Here is a 20,860-nt window from a genome sequence, read left to right as displayed (position 1 = left end):
TTTTATTTTGCAGAAAACGTTTATGTACACAGAATTAGATGATTTTAAGTTTTTTAGTGAATTACGCATTCTGAGTACGTATGTTCTTATGTTGACTATCTGTGTATGGTTTGTAGACATTATGATTTGGTAAACCAGCATTTGCATTTGACTGTCTGCCATGGCCATGCATTATGGCTGCTCTATTAACTCTGCTGTGGAGGATCAGGAAGAGGAAACGCCACTACTGCCAACACTAGCAGCACAACACGCAGGTATGCTTTTCTCAAATGTTAAGGTAAAATGCATGTTTTTGTAAAACTATGTACTCGTTTAACAATTCTTGGCAATATTTTGTTATTGTAGTATTAACTGTTCTAGTGATGTACAGTGTGGGCCAAAAGTCAGAGATTACTAGTGTGATGACTAGTGACTATTTGCGTTTTGTCATATTTAATAGTGTTTTCAATTCATATAATAAGCATAAGAATTTGAATAAAAGTTGAATAGTTCAAAACTACAGACAGTAAGAAATTGGAAATATTCAGCCCCCTTATATTAAAACATATTGTGTGTATAGAAATGAATGAAAATATAACACAAGGGTCTCAGTAAACCGAGAATATTTATTAATACATACAAGCAGTTTTTAAAGGTTGACATAATTTTGAGTTTAAATGAAAAATATGTAGTTCTCTTGACAAATGTTTATGTCTACTATTATTCAACCCGTAGTCTCAGTACTTAGTGGAACGTTCTTTTGCCTTGATAACCCCCAGTAAGCAATTTTGGTAAGCTTCCCACATCATGACTGACCCACCTTATGCTTGACCATAGGGATAGTATTCTTCTGGTCATAAGCCTTGCTTATGAAATCATCTTCTCTTAGCTTTTGACAGCTCATTGGTTTTCGTGTTGCAATGCACCATGAACACATCTCTGGTGGTGATTATATAACACATCACAGCTTCACAATGGTTTAGTCAAGTTGGAATCCAACTTTAGGTCATACAGACTAGCAGTACGTTTTAAGATTAGCAACATTTTAAAGTGGTTGAACAGTTGTTAATAGAAAGAAAGAAAGAAAGAAAGAAAGAAAGAAAGAAAGAAAGAAAGAAAGAAAGAAAGAAAGAAAGATATCCTTTATTTGTCATATATACATATACAGATGTACAGTACAATGAAATTCTTTCTTCGCATATCCCAGCTGGTGTTGGAAGCTGGGGTCAGAGCGCAGGGTCAGCCAACTTACGGCGCCCCTGGAGCAGACAGGGTTAAGGGCCTTGCTCAAGGACCCAACAGTGGCTACATAGCAGAGCCTGGATTTGAACCGCCAATCTTCCGGTTGATAGCCCAAAGCCCTACCCACTAGGCTACCACAGGCCCTAATATAATAATAAATAATATAATAATAATATATCCTGATAATAAATATATTATAAAGATAATAATATATCCTGCTACTAATAACTACTACTACATTTACTTTCTTTGATCATTTGCTGTATTGTTTAGCTGATGAAGACTATTTAAAGCAAAATCTAGCTCTGCAGAAAAGTTTAGAGTTATAAATCATTTATTTCTTTGGGGGTTGAATTTTACTGATTGCAACTGTAAATTTACAGTATTTTGCACTGTTGAAAAAAGAGAAAGTACAATAATAATAGATAGTTTTATACTTTCCATTAAGGACAATCTCAGACTGTTAGCAGGTAGATTAGATCTTCTTATCAGAAGCTTGTTTTTGCAACTTTGCATCCGTTGTTTACCTATTATAAATATAGCTATACTAAGAAATTGTGAAAATTCAACTGTGTACTTAAATTTTGGTTACATAAATTGCTGTGAAAACAATGTATTCAATTTTTTCACTAGTAGTTTCAGACTGGGCATAAGTCTGTGTGCATACATTTATTTTAGATGATTCAAGGCTACATAGTTTGTTTGAATCTTTAAGCTCCAGTCTGACAGAAGCTAGTAGTTGGTGAATTCCTTGAGGTGTTTTAACAAACAACCACTTGGTGTGTTGCAGTTTGATCTACACTGATTTTTTCAGTTCTGTTATCTAATGTACATCAATCAGCCATAACATTAAAACCACCTCCTTGTTTCTACACTCACTGTCCATTTTATCAGCACCATTTACCATATAGAAGCACTTTGTAGTTCTACAGTACAATTACTGACTGTAGTCCATTTATTTCTCTACATACTTTTTAGCCTGCTTTCACCCTGTTCTTCAGTGATTAGGACCACCACAGGGCCACCACAGAGCAGGTATTGTTTAGGTGGTGGGTCATTCTCAGCACTGCAGTGACACTGACGTGGTGGTGGTGTGTTAGTGTGTGTTGTGCTGGTATGAGTGGATCAGACACAGCAGCGCTGCTGGAGTTTTTAAATACCATGTCCACAAAGTCAGAGACGATTGCTTATCTATTGCTGCTGTTTGAGTTGGTCATCTTCTAGACCTTCATCAGTGGTCACAGGACGCTGCCCACGGGGCGCTGTTGGCTCCAGCAGTGACAGTGAGGTGTTTAAAAACTCCAGCAGCGCTGCTGTGTCTTATCCTTTCATACCAGCACAACACACACTAACACACCACCACCATGTCAGTGTCACTGCAGTGCTGAGAATGATCCACCACCCAAATAATACTTGCTCTGTGGTGGTCCTGGGAGAGTCCTGACCATTAAAGAACAGCATGAAAGGGGGCTAACAAAGCATGCAGAGAAACTGTCGATGGACTACAGTCAGTAATTGTAGAACTACAAAGAACTACATGGACAGTGAGTGTAGAAACAAGGAGGTGGTTTTAATGTTATGGCTGATCGGTGTAGATAGACGCCACTTCCATGAGTTTAGTGGAATAGGTTAAATAGCTGTGATTAACAAACATCTTGGATACGTCTACAGACATTTCTTAGGTCTGAGGTCACAGAAGCTCACAGAATAGAGCTTCCCAGGCATACAGCACAAAAAATAGCTCTTTCTTTGACAGTGTTGTATCAGAAAAGTATGTTTACTGACATTTTCAAACCACAGAGCAGTGTTTCCACAGCTTTCCTTTAGTTGGTCTCAGCATTTGCCAAAAGCCTGTCTTGCAAAGTTTGCTCATACATTTTTATATAGGAAAACGTGTTTAACTTAAAAGTGCAGATCTTATGTCCATGTGTCTTGAGCCACAAACATTCCCTGGGCTGCAACCTAAGAACAAATTCTAGAAAGTTGTTAATGAATTAAAGCTAAAAAATAAGACAATAATTATTGTTTTATGATGGTTTTTTAAAAATGACATAGGTATAATATTAAAGTAATTAAAATACTAATGCAATTTTAAAGGTAAAGTTGATTATTTATTTATTTATACCAGTGCCTCCAAAATGCTGCTCTGTACGATGCAACCTGGCTGTCATGATGTTCTTCGGCTTTGCTGTGGTGTATGGTCTTCGGGTCAATCTAAGTGTTGCTATGGTTGCTATGGTCAATGGTACCCAGCCATCGTCCAATGACAGTAAATCCGAAGAATGTCCGGCATCTTTTCCTACCTCTAACAGAAGCACTGATAATTTTGATCAGCCAGATGGGGTGAGAGATTTTAGTCCACCTACCAATCACACATCTACAAAATCATAATTGTATTATTTTGCTTAAACCTATAATTACATTCCAGTGGTTTTCTGAAAGAGGCAGTCTCAAATGTCCCACTGTACATTTCCTGTCTATACTTTTTCTTAGGTACCGCAGTACTCATGGGATCCTCAGACACAGGGAATGCTTTTGGGTGCATTCTTTTTTGGGTACCTTTTCACCCAGATTCCTGGAGGCTACTTGTCTGGTCGCTTTGGTGGGAGCCTCTTTCTGGGAGGTGGGGTTTTGTGCACATCAGTCCTTACTTTATTAACTCCCCTGGCTGCACAGCTTGGGCCCAACTGGCTGTTTGCTCTACGAACTCTGGAAGGTCTTGGAGAGGTGAGATTATTACTGAAAACAAATTGTTAACATTTAATGAGATTTGTCAGGTAACCTTAATAAAGAACATGTGAGTAAGCATGGACTAAGCTTTGCTTGTGTGTACTTAGGGTGTAACCTTCCCTGCTATGATGGCAATGTGGGCATGTTGGGCCCCTCCATTAGAGAGAGCTCGTCTAATGACTTTTTCAGGAGCAGGGGGCAACTTTGGTGCCTTTGTTGCTTTTCCTCTCACTGGCTTAATCTGTCACAGTTTGGGCTGGCCTGCAGTTTTCTACTGCTGTGGTAAATACTAAACACCTATTTTTATTTATTTATTTATTTTTGTTTACCTTAACGCAGTGACTTCCTCAGATGCTGCTAGCAAATCCGTAAAGGAATTCTCCAGCATTTAATTTTAATGTACTTAATGTACGCCTTTACATCTGTTTGGCTTTTTTGGTGGAAATGATGGCTGTGGTGCATTGTGAAAAAATCAGCTTGTTTACAGCATGGAGGTTTTGTACTTGCCTTTCAGTTTTGATTGAGTCGAACAATAAGTTTAGATGTTGTTTTCAGAGTTAAATAAAGGAGAATATTTTGGAGACATTTCAAAAATGACTTCTCACCAGCGCCGGGATTCTGAACGCCCAGGATCGAATCTCAGCTCTGCTGCTGGTCGGCTGGGCACCCTCTAGCAGGCATAATTGGCTAATGTCTGCAGCAGACAAAATTGGCCTCCAGTCTGCTGGGTGGAAAAGACCAGATTAAAACAAATAGCGCTGTGTAAGGACCTTGGTTTCCCAGGGCGCCTGCACAGAAGTGGAGGTCGGGGCATTGCTCTCTGTGTGCGAAGCCGACCTCACACACAAATTTACGTGTGGGTGAATAAGAAGGGATTGGTAAGACTGCGCACACATCGGCGGGAGTGTGTGTCAGTCAAGACACCTTCTCCTTGGACACCGTCGGGGTCCACAGCAGTGGATTAGCTACGCTAAATTGTGATAAGAAGAGGGTAAAATGCAAAAAAAAAAAAAAGATAATAAAAAAAAGACTTCTGAGTGAAATCTCTCATATCTGTCATTATGCTATATTTTGTTTATTATTAAATAAGTAATTACTCTCTACCCACGTTCTTATAATGAAAGTGGGTCTAAAACATTAGTAACAGCATTTCCTTAGCACAGATTTCCTTAAGTACATTCAATTAATGAAAAATATGATTTAAAAAAAGTATTAAATAAAAAAAAAAAAGCACAATTAAGTGAGATTTTATTTCATTTGTTTGACACATGCTCTCACGATGTTGCTGATACCCACTACTACAGATGCGGTGTCAAATTTAAAATCTTTCAATGTACCCTGTTTAACAATTGAGCAGTTAATGACTTGGAAATCTGTTTGTATTCTGATATTTTACCACCAGGGGGAGCAGGATGTGTTTGGGCAGTACTGTGGTTCATCCTGGTGTCAGATGAACCTCGCACACATCCAAGAATAAGTGACCAAGAAAAAGAATACATAATCAACTCTATAGGTTCAGAGGTATTTTTTATAAAATATAAACTTCATTTAAGAAATGTACAACTCACATTTCTAAACAGACCACCCAATAATTCCACTGTAATTTTTTATGTTTTATGAACCCTTAAGGTTTAACTTAAAATGTGTGCCTTTGAATTGTTAAATTAGAATGTATTTCTTTATTAGTCTATCACTTTTTTCAGGAAATTAAAACACATATATTTGTACTGAAACTATAAACTAGTCTTCTTAATTGTTCATAAAAATACAAATCCTACCTGAATCCATGTCTAAAATAAGTTTTATTGATTTATTTTAAAATATTATCATGGGGTTTTAAACATTCACATTTATAGCATTTGGCAGACGCTTTTATCCAAAGCGACTAAGCAATTAAGGCTTAAGGGCCTTGCTCAGGGGCCCAACAGTGGCAACTTGGCAGTAGTGAGGCTTAAACTGGCAACCTTTTGGTTACTAGTCCAGTACCTTAACTGCTAAGCTACCTCTGCCACTCCCATGTCAAACTACTTGTACTTTGCCATTTGCAAGATTTTGGGGGCAAGTTGATCGTTGATTGTTTTTGGCTTTATTTTTGATTGGAGCATTTATTATTTGTATACCCACAAAGTGTATGTGTATGGTGGGTAAATATTGTAAAATATTGAATGTAAGTACCAGAATGGTAGACCTAATAAAGTGCTGGGTGGTTGTAGTTTGGTTATAGGTGCATAAAATAACAATACTACCTCACTAATGAAAATTGAACTAGTTGCTTTACTTTTAGTAGTTACACCAATGAAAGATTTTTTTTTTACATACATTTAAGTAAATTTTATGAACATTATGTTCCATTTTAAGATAAGCAAGAGTGAAATGGAATCATGACATTCTGCACACTGCATTTACCATTTACCTTTTGATGTATGTCGTTTATTAAGTACTTTATGGCATATTGTAATAGTTATTGTAGTCATAAATGCATACATCCTCACAGTTCTGTATAGCTTTACTGTTTTACATGTGCAGGGTGGCACCCATGGTTGGTCAATTCCCGTAGTGCCCATGCTGTTCTCAGTTCCGCTCTGGGCCATCATCATCACACAGATGTGTTCTAACTGGGCTTACTACATGCTGCTCACATCACTGCCCACCTACATGGACACAGTGCTGCACTTTGGTCTGCGCCAGGTTTGATTTCACGTGTTTCTACTCTAAGCCTCTAAATATGCGTTTTTGAAGCAGTGTTTAGAGCACTCTGCTGGTAACATTGGGTTAAGGCTTAATCAAGATTAAAAATAAAAAAACATGTTTTGTAAAATGATTGAATTTAATATTAATATTGCTCTGTGTGTGATGTGCAGAACTCATTCCTGTCAGCTCTGCCCTACCTGGGTGGCTGGTTATTTTCTGTGCTTTCGGGTGTGTTAGCGGATACTCTCCTGGAGAGAGAGCTACTGAGTGTTACAGCTGTCCGCAAAATCTTCACTCTTACAGGTTAGTGACTGTTCACATGCTCATTAGTATGTGACCTGATTTCAGCACCTTATTTAACATTAAACTTACAAGTTTTGTAGGTTTTCTGATTGACAAAAATATATGTACAGTATACTGTACAGTTTACTAGTGTAAAGAGTTTTAGAATACCATTTAACTTTGTGACATGATCTGGAACAGTGGTAGCTTAGCAGTTATGGTACTCGTACTAGTAATCAGAAAGTTGTCGGTTCAAGCCCCACCACTGCTAAGTTGCCACTGTTGGGCCCCTGAGCAAGACCTTTAACCCCCAATTGCTCAAACTGTATACAGTCTTAAATGTAAGTTGCTATTGATAAAAGTGTCTGCTAAATGCTACAAGTGATCTCTTAATTTATAATGATTATGATTTACTGGAGCTGCAGACTTTTCTGTGCTCAGAGAAAGGTCTGGTTTGACTGTATTACAGTATCATTTGTTTATCGAATAGTGGTCTCTTTGCCGGTTTGTGGCGGGTTTTTAATACCCACAAAACACAACCAGCTGTTCTGTAATAGTAGTGACACCACTGGCTATGTACTAATAATGCTATTCAACTTAGTGTAGTCTGTTTTTTGAGGGGCTGTGTTTCAAATAAAATGGACCCACCCAGTACTTTATTAAGTATACCAACTGTTACGTTCATCCACTTTCATAAAGTAAATGTAAACACCTGATATGTTGTGATGATTATTCATTGTATTAATTTAATGATATACAGATCAACTTTGTGGGTATACAATCACTACATTTTGGGTTTTGGTCTGTCGGTCCTGTATTCTCTAAAGATGCTTGAAGATGTCCATTGTAAAAAGCACTATACAAATAAATTTGACTTGACTTAAATGTCAACCCCGTTTATGAATGGAAAAGGACCCCCATAGCACCCTTCTCAGCACTGCAGTAACACTAAATTGTTCTGATATAAAAGTATCAGGTACAGCAGTGTTGTTTAGATTTTACATACTATTTAAACATACTGACCTCTTAAAATTAGGAATACACACTTAGCACTTATAGGCGTGCAATTAGAGTCATGCATTATTTCACTTCTTTATGCACAATGTATGTTAATATTTCCTAATTCTTTCTTCAGCAAATACTTTGTAATAACAGGACACTTTGGTTTTAAATTTTCGGTTGGAGCAGTTAGTAATTGTATATCAACAAGTTCATCTGTAAAGTTGGAGTAGATTGTAAAATAAGCAATGAATGTACCAGATAGATGCACATAATAGTGCTAGCTGAGTGTAGTTTGACTGATTATAGGTACCCAAAATAAACACTGTTGTCTCACTACTGAAGTAAAATAGTGGCTTCACTTCTCGTATTGTTACACTGCTAAAATACATTTTCAACATTGTAAGATGACTGAAGTCTGTGTTAAAGCATTCATCAGATTATTTTAAAGATTTTTTGCAGGTTTGATTATATCAGCACACATACACCTAGTTAGTGATTTAATTTAGTTTATTACCAGAGATAGATTTATAATTTCATTTGTGTAAAAACACTGGTCTGCTAGATTTCATAAGTTTGTGTTTTTGCAGGTTTGCTTCTGCCTGGAGTATGTCTGCTTGCTGTTGGTTTCTCAGGATGCAGTGGCAACTTGGCTGTAACCTTTCTTACCCTGTCCATCACCATCGGGGGCACAAGCGCTGCTGGAGTCTTTATGAACCAAATTGACATCGCTCCTCAGTACTGCCACTTACATTTTCACATCTACAGTTTCATTTTGTGCTATTCTTGACTATGTAATAAACTTTGTCTAACACCCGCCCTCCCCATTCCAATTTTCCTACCCAATTTTCCATGTATTCAGGTATGCAGGCATACTACTTGGGATCACAAACACATTCGGAACAATCCCTGGAATGCTTGCGCCAATTGCAGTTGGTCAACTTGCCAAGGATGTAAGCTGCTCTTCTATAAGCTTTTATAACCCCATTTTTACAACACTACAATATAATAAAGTAATTAGTTCTAATGACACATTAAAATGCATTTGTCATTCTTTTCTGTTTCTGTGTGCAACAGCACTCTCTAATGGGCTGGACGAAGGTGTTCTATCTGTCGGCAGGCATTAGTGCTTCTGGAGCTGTATTCTACATGCTCTTTGGCACTGGAAAAATCCAAACATGGGCAGTCCGGGAGAAAAGGACAGAGACAGAAAATAAGCACTATAGCTCTATTTCCCATCAAACAACTGAATAATTAACTAAAAGAAACATTACAATGTTCATTGGATTTACACAAGGAAAATATATTTTACCAAATATGTGTGTATATATAGTCAATGTAATAGGCATTATTAATGGTACAAATTTTAATACATAATTTTGAATTATGTTATATTGAATTTTGATACATTTTAAAGGGATGCATTAGTTTAATGTTGGATTATGTAATTGTAAGATATTTGCACTAGAGTTTTATTATATTGAAGGAACTTTTCCAAAATACAATATGACCATTTAATAGAAATAATAGTAACAGTAAACTGTTAAACCGTCTTGTTCCTGTGTCTACTATTCTAGTCATTATTATAATTTTATATGTGTGTTAGGTGAATTAAATGTTCTAAAATAAACTAAGTTTATTTTCTAATTTTTCAGTCTATCCTAATTGCTAGAAACTATACCAGGTCATGTCTTTTTACTTTTTGCTTTTTTTTTTTAAAAGAGAAACATTATTATCCAGTGCTAATCTGTTATAATCATGACTGCTAACAGAAGCAAAACGATAGCAATAATTAATTTTTTCTGTTTGTCAGAGGTAATACATTCATAATATTTTGGTGGTTGCTTTTTAAAGTAACTTACAAGTAAAAATTTAACAGCCCTTAGACTGGATTGTGAATGCTAATGGAGAAAAAACAATGTAATGTTAATTTATCTGTTTGATTTGGTGTTTGGTTAGTCAGGAACTTAAGCAGCTTTTGGCTTTACTTGTGGGTGGGGATGCTATGAACACTCTGCAGTTGTGAAACATGGAAGGAGTTCCTTTTTACATGTAAATAGGACCTATTTCAATTTTTAAGGTTCTCAGACAGATTCCTGTAGTGCTCACACATGCAAGTCTTGTCACACTTAACACCACACCTTCATACACAGCTGCTTGTGTTATTGAATTAGCATGAGAGGACATTTGGTTTCTAGCTGTCGGGGGAGATGGGGGGTTTAAATGGGATTGGTTTAAGTCTTATGTGGTCACTGGAAGCTTTAGGATTTAATTTTTATTTATAACAAGTTCAAGTTTTAAAAACTGTTTATTTGTGGCATTATAAATTAAATTATTTGTGCTGGCAATTGCATCGTGGAAATATGTCATCTAAAAATCCTGCCTGTTGGTGCATATTTGTCATACTACAGTACATTAAGAACATTAAACAAAACGTGATAATACACAAAAGATACAAAAATATTTTGGAAACATTTTATTAACTAAAACTCATATTACCCATGTGATGTAATATAATTGTCCTCTTACCAATCAAATGTAGCTAATTAAACACATCCAGGTTTGACGTAAATTGTGGATGAGCCATTCCACCAAGATTCTAATGTAGCTAATGCCTATACTTTAGTGGTTGTCTTTGTGAATTTTTTTATATGTTTTAATAGTTTTAGTTTTAAAGAACCTGGTTTTTAAATATATAAATTTTATTCTTTTACTGCTTGAATAAAAATAGTAACTCTGTAATTAAGAAAATCTTACATAAAAATGTTGGCAGCATTTGACAGTAAATAATAATTCCAAAAAAGTTAGAAAAAAAGAATAGAAAATCTTTCTAAAAAAAAAAAGAAAGATAAAAACCTCTTTCAATCTAATATAATATAGGGTACAAATAGTAAGATTGCCAGACTGATAAAATAAAAATAAATGTATAAAATGTTAAATAGGAGAAAATATATTTAACATTGAAAAGCAAAATTGTAACGTTTACAAAAAGAAAATAAATGTTATATACTCATACAATAAGCATTTAAAATAAATTTAAATTTATTTTAAATGCTGTGGATGCTCATTTATTTATTTATTTTTTTTATTTATTTTTTATTTTTTATTTAAAAATTTCAAATTGCACAACGTCTGTAACTGCACCTTCAGCCCCCCCCTTTTTAGTTTCTTTTGTTCTTGTCCTGTTAGATGTTTTTATATTATATTATTATTTTTTATATTATTTTATTATTTTATTTTATTTTCTTCTATGTATGTTTTTAGATTTTTTATCTTACTTGTATTTACATTTGTACTAATTTTTTGATTCTTTATTTACCTCATTGTAATGTCACTGTGTGATGTTTTTTGTCATAATTGTTATTGCTGCTGCGACACCACAATTTCCCTTCGGGGATTAATAAAGTACTAAATCAATCAATCAATCAATCAATCAAATAGATGCATGCTTTTCAAAAACAGTCCTACATTATAATTTAAGATACATCTCATTCACTCTTGCATACTAAAATGGCACATTTCTAACAGAACAACTTTGTGTGGATTCAAAGGCAGTATTTTCTTGTGAGGCCCAGTTATTTTCACTAATTACTTCATCTTGGTTAGGGTCGCATTGGGTCAGTCCATTACAAGGCAACACACTTTTTAGTCACTCATTTACACTTTTAGGACAATTCACTCTCTGCTATATATGAAAATCTATAAAGAGAACATGCACAGTACTCCACACAGACAGGGACCAGATTTAAGGCTCAAATCCAGGTCCACTAGTGTTGCTATGTGACATTCACTTTACCGGCTGCAGCACTGTGCTGCTCAGAATCAGAATTCTTAGTGCAAATTGTCCCTCATACACCAAAATTCAACATTGTACATAAGCAGAATCAGAATCACTTTTTTTCACCATGCAGGTTTGTTACACATACGAGGAATTTGTTTTGGTGATAGTACACATGTATGACATGTAACATACTTAACAGACCAGACAGCACATGCACTGTTAACAAGTATTTAACCAAGGGAGAGACTGTATTCATCCATACATTTATGGAAGAATAACATTATGAAAGAATAAATACAAGAATAAATGTATGGAAGAATACATACAATAATAAAAGTATGGAAGAATACATACAAGAATAAATGTATGGAAGAATACATACAAGAATAAATGTATGGAAGAATGCATACAAGAATAAATGTATGGAAGAATACATACAATAATAAATGTATGGAAGAATACATACAATAATAAAAGTATGGAAGAATACATACAAGAATAAATGTATGGAAGAATACATACAATAATAAAAGTATGGAAGAATACATACAAGAATAAATGTATGGAAGAATACATACAAGAATAAATGTATGGAAGAATACATACAAGAATAAATGTATGGAAGAATACATACTATAATAAATGTATGGAAGAATACATACAATAATAAAAGTATGGAAGAATACATACAAGAATAAATGTATGGAAGAATACATACAAGAATAAATGTATGGAAGAATACATACAATAATAAAAGTATGGAAGAATACATACAATAATAAATGTATGGAAGAATACATACAATAATAAAAGTATGGAAGAATACATACAAGAATAAATGTATGGAAGAATACATACAAGAATAAATGTATGGAAGAATACATACAAGAATAAAAGTATGGAAGAATACATACAAGAATAAATGTATGGAAGAATACATACAAGAATAAATGTATGGAAGAATACATACAATAATAAAAGTATGGAAGAATACATACAAGAATAAATGTATGGAAGAATACATACAAGAATAAATGTATGGAAGAATACATACAATAATAAAAGTATGGAAGAATACATACAATAATAAATGTATGGAAGAATACATACAATAATAAAAGTATGGAAGAATACATACAAGAATAAATGTATGGAAGAATACATACAAGAATAAATGTATGGAAGAATACATACAATAATAAATGTATGGAAGAATACATACAAGAATAAATGTATGGAAGAATACATACAATAATAAATGTATGGAAGAATAAATACAAGAATAAATGTATGGAAGAATACATACAAGAATAAATGTATGGAAGAATACATACAAGAATAAATGTATGGAAGAATACATACAAGAATAAATGTATGGAAGAATACATACAAGAATAAATGTATGGAAGAATACATACAAGAATAAATGTATGGAAGAATACATACAATAATAAATGTATGGAAGAATAAATACAAGAATAAATGTATGGAAGAATACATACAATAATAAATGTATGGAAGAATACATACAATAATAAATGTATGGAAGAATACATACAAGAATAAATGTATGGAAGAATACATACAATAATAAATGTATGGAAGAATACATACAATAATAAATGTATGGAAGAATACATACAAGAATAAATGTATGGAAGAATACATACAAGAATAAATGTATGGAAGAATACATACAATAATAAATGTATGGAAGAATACATACAATAATAAATGTATGGAAGAATACATACAAGAATAAATGTATGGAAGAATACATACAAGAATAAATGTATGGAAGAATACATACAATAATAAATGTATGGAAGAATACATACTTTTATGAAGGTATTCTTCCATACTTTTAAAGTGTAGACTAATTATAAAAAATTAATTTCTGCTTCTAAAATTAAACAAATAACTCTTTTACAAGTAAAGAACTGTTTAAAATGCCCGCTTTATTTGCCATTCCTGAAGGGAAACGGAAGATTGAGGCCCTTCCTCTCCACATGCATGACTCAACACTAAAGCCTTTTCCAACACTTGAACTAGATCCAGAATGCTTTGCCACCTCCCTCGCCCAAGTGAAACTGTTGAACTTGACTGTATACTCTGGATATATATAGAGAAACAGTTCTACCAGTTTTGCTAACAGATGTCTAAAGTCTTTGTTACAGGTTGTAAAGTGGAGTGTCTGGTTTTTAGTGGTGATTACATAAGTGATTAGGGACAAAGGTTTCATGAGCTCTGACATCCTGCAGCAATAGGGAGGGAACTGCTGAGTAATGCGTGAGCATGAATGTGAATTTGAAGAAACTTTAGACCTGCAGACTATGATCTGTGACAATGAGAGAAAAATACAGAGCAGCTAATGTACTTAAATGTACTGCCCTCTGAATTGTGTATGCCAACACTTGCTTCCCACTGTTGTGATAAAGTCTTATCAGTGACAGTCATATGACCACCATCTCAGAGCTTTTTTTTTTTTGTGTTTTGACTTGGTGCCCTACATCTGAGCTGACAGTAAAATACCAACACGGTGTTGTAATTGATTACAGACACATAATTTTGTATTCTTCCCAGGACTTTGTTAGCACTTACACTACGTGGGCAAAAGTATTTGAACACCTGATCAAGAGTTACCTCTATGTGATTTTTTTTTAACTATAACAACAGCCACTTCTCTGAAAAAGTTTCTCACAAGAACTGTGTCCATGGGAATTTGTGCCCACTCACTTAAAGAAGTATTTGTATGACTGAGCACTGATGTTCCAGTTCATTCCAAAGCTGTTTAGTGGAGCTGAAGTCTTTAAACCAAACTTTTTCATGACCTGAACTCTCAAAAAGAAGTGTGCTAAAAAGAATCTATGATGACTCCATAATTGTATCCCCAAAAAGTTTTGTGGGGCAAAACATTTTTAACGCAATAAACTGAACGTACTTATTACCATCCACAAATACTTTTCTACAAAGCACACTTGAGGTTGTCTCTTGCAGAAATAGTAAAGAAAACTTTACTAGAATCATTGTATTAGTTCCCTAATTTTGTTGTCTTTGTGTGCCACAGTAAACTAAATTCCCATTTATAATAGAATGTATAATATTTATAATAACATTAACAGTTAAAATATTCAATAAAAATGGCAATCTTAAGGTAATCCTTGGAGAATCAAACACATTTTGTATAGTTTTTATGCTTAAAAATCTTTTGACACCCTTATATTTAAAAGGGTAAACAATGTAGCACTATGCAGTATGTAATTTCATGTGATTTGGTTGGTTTTCTCTGGAAAAAATCTATTTTATATTTATAACAGATTTACAATATTATATAAAAAATCTAATACATACATTGTATTATCTACTCATCTTGTTCCAAACTTGATTCATTTATCTTTATCTATAACTGTTATTCATTATTTATACAATAGTTGTTTTTTTTTTGCTGTAGTTAAGCATTGTTGGGTCTTTAATTTGGAAGAAATGTTCTGTCATTATATTTCTTTGTAGAGCCCGATCATCTAGCTCTTCAGGTTGGGTGACAAGTCTCTCCTTTAATTGCATTTAAGTCAAATCTGTCTATATTTACTCTTATTCTGTCTTATTTTATTACAAAAGCATGTAAGTCAAACATTTAACTGGCACAGACACAAGCAGTTTGCGCACATTTGCATCATTGCAAGTTCCAGTTAGAAGGTTTGCATACAAGCAGGTATTAAAATGTTGTTTAGAAATAGAACCTTTTAGATGTAATTTGTCAGAGAGCAAATAATAATTAAAACATTTTGTTAAATTAAAGCATTTTAACCATTTTAATACATACAGGTAAGTTGTATTAGTAAAATAGTAAACTACTAAATTAGACCAACATCACTTAACCAAAATGTATAACTCATAGCTTCAGTGTCAGAGAAATACTGATAATTTGTTATTTGCCCACAACATAATACAATATTGTTGCCAATGTGGAATGTGTACTGCTTTCACTGTGCCACTGAATCTGCTAGGGGTACATGTACATGTGTGTGTGTGCTGTGCTTGACTGAAGGTAACAGCTGGCTCTGTTGAATTATGGTAGAGATTTGAGAGGAAGGTTAGAGTGAAACCAGCTGCTTGAAATAGGCTTATAAAAAGGTGATGGAGTCCCTAGGCCTAGTCTAGGGCAAGTAGTAAACTGATGACTAGAATCTTACAGTATACCTATATAAAACTGACAGATTCATGTAAACGTTATATACGTAAAACATTATTTAAGGAACTGGTTAACGTTTCTTGGTTCCTTGGTAGGGTTGCCCTAGACCACTCTACAGAGGACACTATGTGTAGATCAAGTTTGAATGTGAATAGGTGGACCACTGGGTGGAGACCTACAGGAGACAATGGTGTCACATGCATTGCTATCAGCTAAGTGTTGTGATGTAAATGTTCTGTTCTCGAATACAGTGTGTTACAATCAAGTTGTCTGCAAGTGGTTTGAAGACTTCATTAAGTCTGTAGCTCTTTGTTCTTTAGACATTCTTCCCAACTAGTTTGCTGTGCATTTGCTAATTACATTATGCATTAAGCAACATTACAACATACATCTTTAACATAATTTATACAATAGGAGTTCTGCTGAAAAAAATGCAACTGCATTGCTTCTGTGTGTCTAAGATCTGTTCTTATCAAATTAAATTCCTAATATATCTTTAAAGCTGAAGTTGAATATAGCAAGTTTTAGAGTTTCAGCAATATAAACCTCCACATATTCTCTGTGTGTTTCATCTTACCAATTTAGTGTATATAATGACAAAAAGGTTTATGCTGTAACATGTAAGCAATTTATCCAGGGTCTAACTGTATTTTGCACTGGTATTTCTCTTGTCTCTGGTGTCTTAATGTATGTCCATGTAATGGCTACTTAACTGCATGGCGTCAAGGTAATATCTAAAAACATTATTGTAAATATTCAACACTTACTTTTGTACAGCATACCTAGGCTCAACTTTATGACACCTGACTGATAATGTTTAGGAGCTATTTGGTCTTTTTTTTATTTGTAAATCGCATGTTGTCAGTAATACAATATAAAACATTATCAAGATTCAAACCCTTTAATTTACAATACTGAAAAAAAAGTGTAAGTTTTGATTTTATTACAGAATGATAATAAACTATAAAAAAAATCTAGTTAGCTATTTAGTTAACACATACCTGGGCTAAACCTAGTTTCAAACATTTCAAACAAATTATTGTTCATGAGTTATTTAGCTGTCTATAAACAACACACTTGTGAAACCAGACACAATGAGATACAGGTGCATGTTAGCGGAAGGAGTCTACGTCCTAAAGAAATCAAAAATAGTGATTAAATATACTAAAATAAGACACAAGAATAGTACCCACTATTTTATTTTAGTGTTAATGGTTAAGTAATTTTATATAATCATAATTTGTGAAGTATGGTTATCTATGCTGCTTTGGTATCAATTACACACAGACTTTCCAAAAACATCTAAAAGGATATTAAACAATTAATTTTAAAATAATAAAGCAAAATTTTGTAAACTTAGTTGATAGAAGTTCAGACTTTTAATTCATGTAAGCACAATCATGCATGATGCTACTGACTACGCTCTTAACGTCACACGTCAGGGTCGGGCTCAGTAATGTCTGACTAGACGTGGATGATAATGTTTAATCATAATTGATTAGAAATTGCATTGTATTTAAATATGTCTGATATTTTCCTTTATAAAAAGACTTAAGTTTGAACCATTTTAATGTAAAGATCGTGAATAATTCCGGAATCTGTGAGACGCGTTGATGACGTTGCGGGTCTGAGGCGGGGATTTGAGCAGAATTGCGTGTGATTTGCGGCGAAGTGCGGGAGGAGGGAGGAAATCTGACCGCCTCCTCTAATATAAATTCCCTTTCCACAGCATATTTCTTCCTCTTTCTGTTAACCTGGCATAGGGGAGCAGCTGCTGTGTACTAATCGCCAAACCTTGGTGAGTAGTGATTTTATATGGAGATTTTTTTTTAACGTATTTGTCTTTTTAATCAGAAACGTAGTTTATTGTTAGGTATTTATTTTGCCACATTTGTACTTTTTCTTGTGTTACGTTTGGTTTATCTGTATGCAGTGTAAGTGTTGGATAAAGTATTAGATAAAGTTAGGAATGCTAAATAAATTTGATATTCATTTTGTTGGCTACTTGGGTTTGCTTTCATATTTCTGTTAAATAAACTAATGTACGCCTTCTTTGAACAATGTCTGAGCCGGTAACAGAACAAAGACTACCCGGAGGAGTCTCCGGCCTGTTTAAAAAGCTTTTGCCTCCAATCTTTTTTTAACTACTGTATGAATACAACTTTATAAAACTCCTCGTTAAAACTAGGTTATTTTCATCCTACCTCAATTTTCTTATTTCCTACGATCTTATGCATCTGTAAAACACGTGTCGCTTTGGCTTGTGACCGGCCTGTACGTTAGGCCCCAACGTGCCAGACATGAGGGCCAATTACACATTTCCATGTCTTTTTAATTAAAGTACTTGTATACTTGGTGTAAGCTTATTTATGAAAACTCAACTAAATGGCCGCTTTTTTTTTTTTTAAATAAATATTTTATACAGAAACTTAAGCAAACATGGGAAAGGAAAAGGTCCACATTAACATCGTGGTTATCGGCCACGTCGACTCCGGAAAGTCCACCACCACCGGTCATCTCATCTACAAATGCGGTGGCATCGACAAGAGAACCATCGAAAAGTTCGAGAAGGAAGCTGCCGAGGTAAGTTGGCTATATGATTTTGTTCAAATTTGCGTTTTTGCACCACAACCAGTTGAGCCAAGATGGCGCCCTGAAACACGCGTTAGTGGTCTCAAGCCGGCTGGGTGGGTGTGGCTTGCGCATTGACGTAACAAACTTCAGCTAATGGCGCACACTGATAGTGCTTAATTTAACGACTATTGAAATACCATCACATTTATTTATGTAATTGGTTTTAATAAAAAAGCTCGTTTACTATGGACGGTTTTGTCAAAGTTGTGGAAAAGTTGTGTAATGTAAAACGACTTAATATTCTATGACTTCAGATGGGCAAGGGCTCCTTCAAGTACGCCTGGGTGCTGGACAAACTGAAGGCTGAGCGTGAGCGTGGTATCACCATTGACATTGCCCTCTGGAAGTTTGAGACCAGCAAGTTCTACATCACCATCATTGATGCCCCTGGACACAGAGATTTCATCAAGAACATGATCACTGGTACTTCACAGGTATGTTATACTGTTTGTAAAACGCACTTTACAAACTTTTGTGAAGACATTGTTTTGGTCTCTGCTAAACCTGAAGTTTTTTTATTTTGTAGGCTGATTGTGCTGTGTTGATTGTGGCTGGTGGTGTCGGTGAGTTTGAGGCTGGTATCTCCAAGAACGGACAAACCCGTGAACACGCCCTCCTGGCCTTCACCCTGGGAGTGAAGCAGCTTATCGTTGGAGTCAACAAGATGGACTCCACCGAGCCCCCATACAGCCAGACTCGCTTTGAGGAAATCACCAAGGAAGTCAGCGCCTACATCAAGAAGATTGGTTACAACCCTGCCACTGTTGCTTTTGTGCCAATTTCTGGATGGCATGGGGACAACATGCTGGAGCCCAGCAGCAATGTAAGTTGTAGCTCTTGTGCTCATTTCAAATGGAGCCTGTATATGAATAGTTGATTAAATGCTTTTCTCTTCAATTCAAGATGGGCTGGTTCAAGGGATGGAAGATTGAGCGTAAAGACGGTAATGCTAGCGGTATTACTCTTCTGGAGGCTCTGGATGCCATCCTGCCACCCTCTCGCCCCACTGACAAGCCCCTCCGGCTGCCCCTGCAGGACGTCTACAAGATTGGAGGTTTGTAACATTTAACATGGCACCTAGTGCACAATGCAAACATTATTGTAGCACTCCTAACATTGCTTTTTACTGTAGGTATTGGAACTGTGCCCGTGGGTCGTGTGGAGACTGGTGTGCTGAAACCTGGCATGATTGTTACCTTTGCCCCTGTCAACGTGACCACTGAAGTCAAGTCTGTTGAGATGCATCACGAGTCTCTCCCTGAGGCTACTCCTGGTGACAACGTTGGTTTCAACGTCAAGAACGTGTCTGTGAAGGACATCCGTCGTGGTAACGTGGCTGGAGACAGCAAAAACGACCCACCAATGGAGGCTGGCAGTTTCACTGCTCAGGTTGGTATTCTGCCACTTGTTAATTGGTATTTGATCTGATGTTGAGGCTGAAGGCTAACTTGTTCCTTTTTCAAAAAGGTCATCATCCTGAACCACCCTGGCCAGATCTCTCAGGGTTATGCCCCTGTGCTGGACTGTCACACTGCCCACATTGCCTGCAAGTTTGCTGAGCTGAAGGAGAAGATTGACCGTCGTTCTGGCAAGAAACTTGAGGACAACCCCAAGAACCTGAAGTCTGGTGATGCTGCCATTGTTGAGATGATTCCTGGCAAGCCCATGTGTGTTGAGAGCTTCTCTACGTACCCACCTCTTGGTAAGGATTTTTGATTAAATACTAGTTAGTTGATGTAAATTTTTGCTCTTAATACAGTAAAACCATATAAATATGGCTAATTTTTTCTCCCCCCTTTTCTTCAAAGGTCGCTTTGCTGTGCGTGACATGAGGCAGACCGTTGCTGTTGGTGTCATCAAGGCCGTTGAAAAGAAGGCTGCTGGTGCTGGCAAGGTCACAAAGTCTGCACAGAAGGCTGGCAAGACCAAGTGAATTCTCATTCCAGCTGTTCTAGAGGTTGTGGGGCATCCTGTCTCACCACCTGAATTTTTTCTAAACCTGGGCACTCTACTCAAGGACTGGCTAATGTTGATTAAGACTCATCGTAAGAATTTTCGCAGGAAAGGAATCCATTATGGATAACTGTTGTGGCTTCATTGTTTGAATAGCCTCTTTCAGTTGTTAATTTGAGTTGAAGGGTTTAGAACTGCACCTGTTGCCACAGTTATATTGGAAAGCTGCTGAGTAACTAATAAACTGATTAAAAAATTGCAATACCTGTCTTGTCTTCTGTCAAAGGCTGGTTTTCATGCTGATATGCTTGTACCCAAGTGCAAGTACAGTGTAAGCACTGCATGGTTTTATTCTGACTGCCAAGTTTGCTTGATCC

General features: G+C 35.5%; 2 protein-coding genes across 2 annotated transcripts; both read left to right on the top strand.

Moving 5' to 3' along the window:
* Positions 1 to 160: 160 nt before the first annotated feature.
* On the top strand, positions 161 to 9,523 carry si:ch1073-513e17.1 (sialin). The gene is made up of 10 exons (XM_062990566.1): positions 161 to 254; positions 3,350 to 3,564; positions 3,715 to 3,948; positions 4,059 to 4,233; positions 5,354 to 5,472; positions 6,478 to 6,639; positions 6,813 to 6,945; positions 8,514 to 8,661; positions 8,786 to 8,876; positions 9,001 to 9,523. The coding sequence occupies exons 1-10, from the start codon at positions 161 to 163 to the stop codon at positions 9,175 to 9,177; spliced, it is 1,548 nt and encodes a 515-aa protein (XP_062846636.1). The 3' UTR covers positions 9,178 to 9,523.
* An 8,085-nt stretch (positions 9,524 to 17,608) lies between these two features.
* LOC134331786 (elongation factor 1-alpha) lies at positions 17,609 to 20,745 on the top strand. The gene is made up of 8 exons (XM_063013312.1): positions 17,609 to 17,694; positions 18,322 to 18,479; positions 18,785 to 18,964; positions 19,057 to 19,353; positions 19,434 to 19,584; positions 19,663 to 19,919; positions 19,998 to 20,232; positions 20,339 to 20,745. Exons 2-8 carry the CDS (start codon positions 18,336 to 18,338, stop codon positions 20,461 to 20,463), a joined length of 1,389 nt encoding a protein of 462 aa, XP_062869382.1. The 5' UTR covers positions 17,609 to 17,694; positions 18,322 to 18,335; the 3' UTR covers positions 20,464 to 20,745.
* The last annotated feature ends 115 nt before the right edge of the window (positions 20,746 to 20,860 follow it).

Source organism: Trichomycterus rosablanca, chromosome 2, assembly GCF_030014385.1.
Source record: "Trichomycterus rosablanca isolate fTriRos1 chromosome 2, fTriRos1.hap1, whole genome shotgun sequence".
Taxonomy (NCBI): Eukaryota; Metazoa; Chordata; class Actinopteri; order Siluriformes; family Trichomycteridae; genus Trichomycterus; species Trichomycterus rosablanca.
The sequence above is the reverse complement of the archived record's forward strand: the minus strand, read 5'-3'. Positions and strand labels throughout refer to the sequence as shown.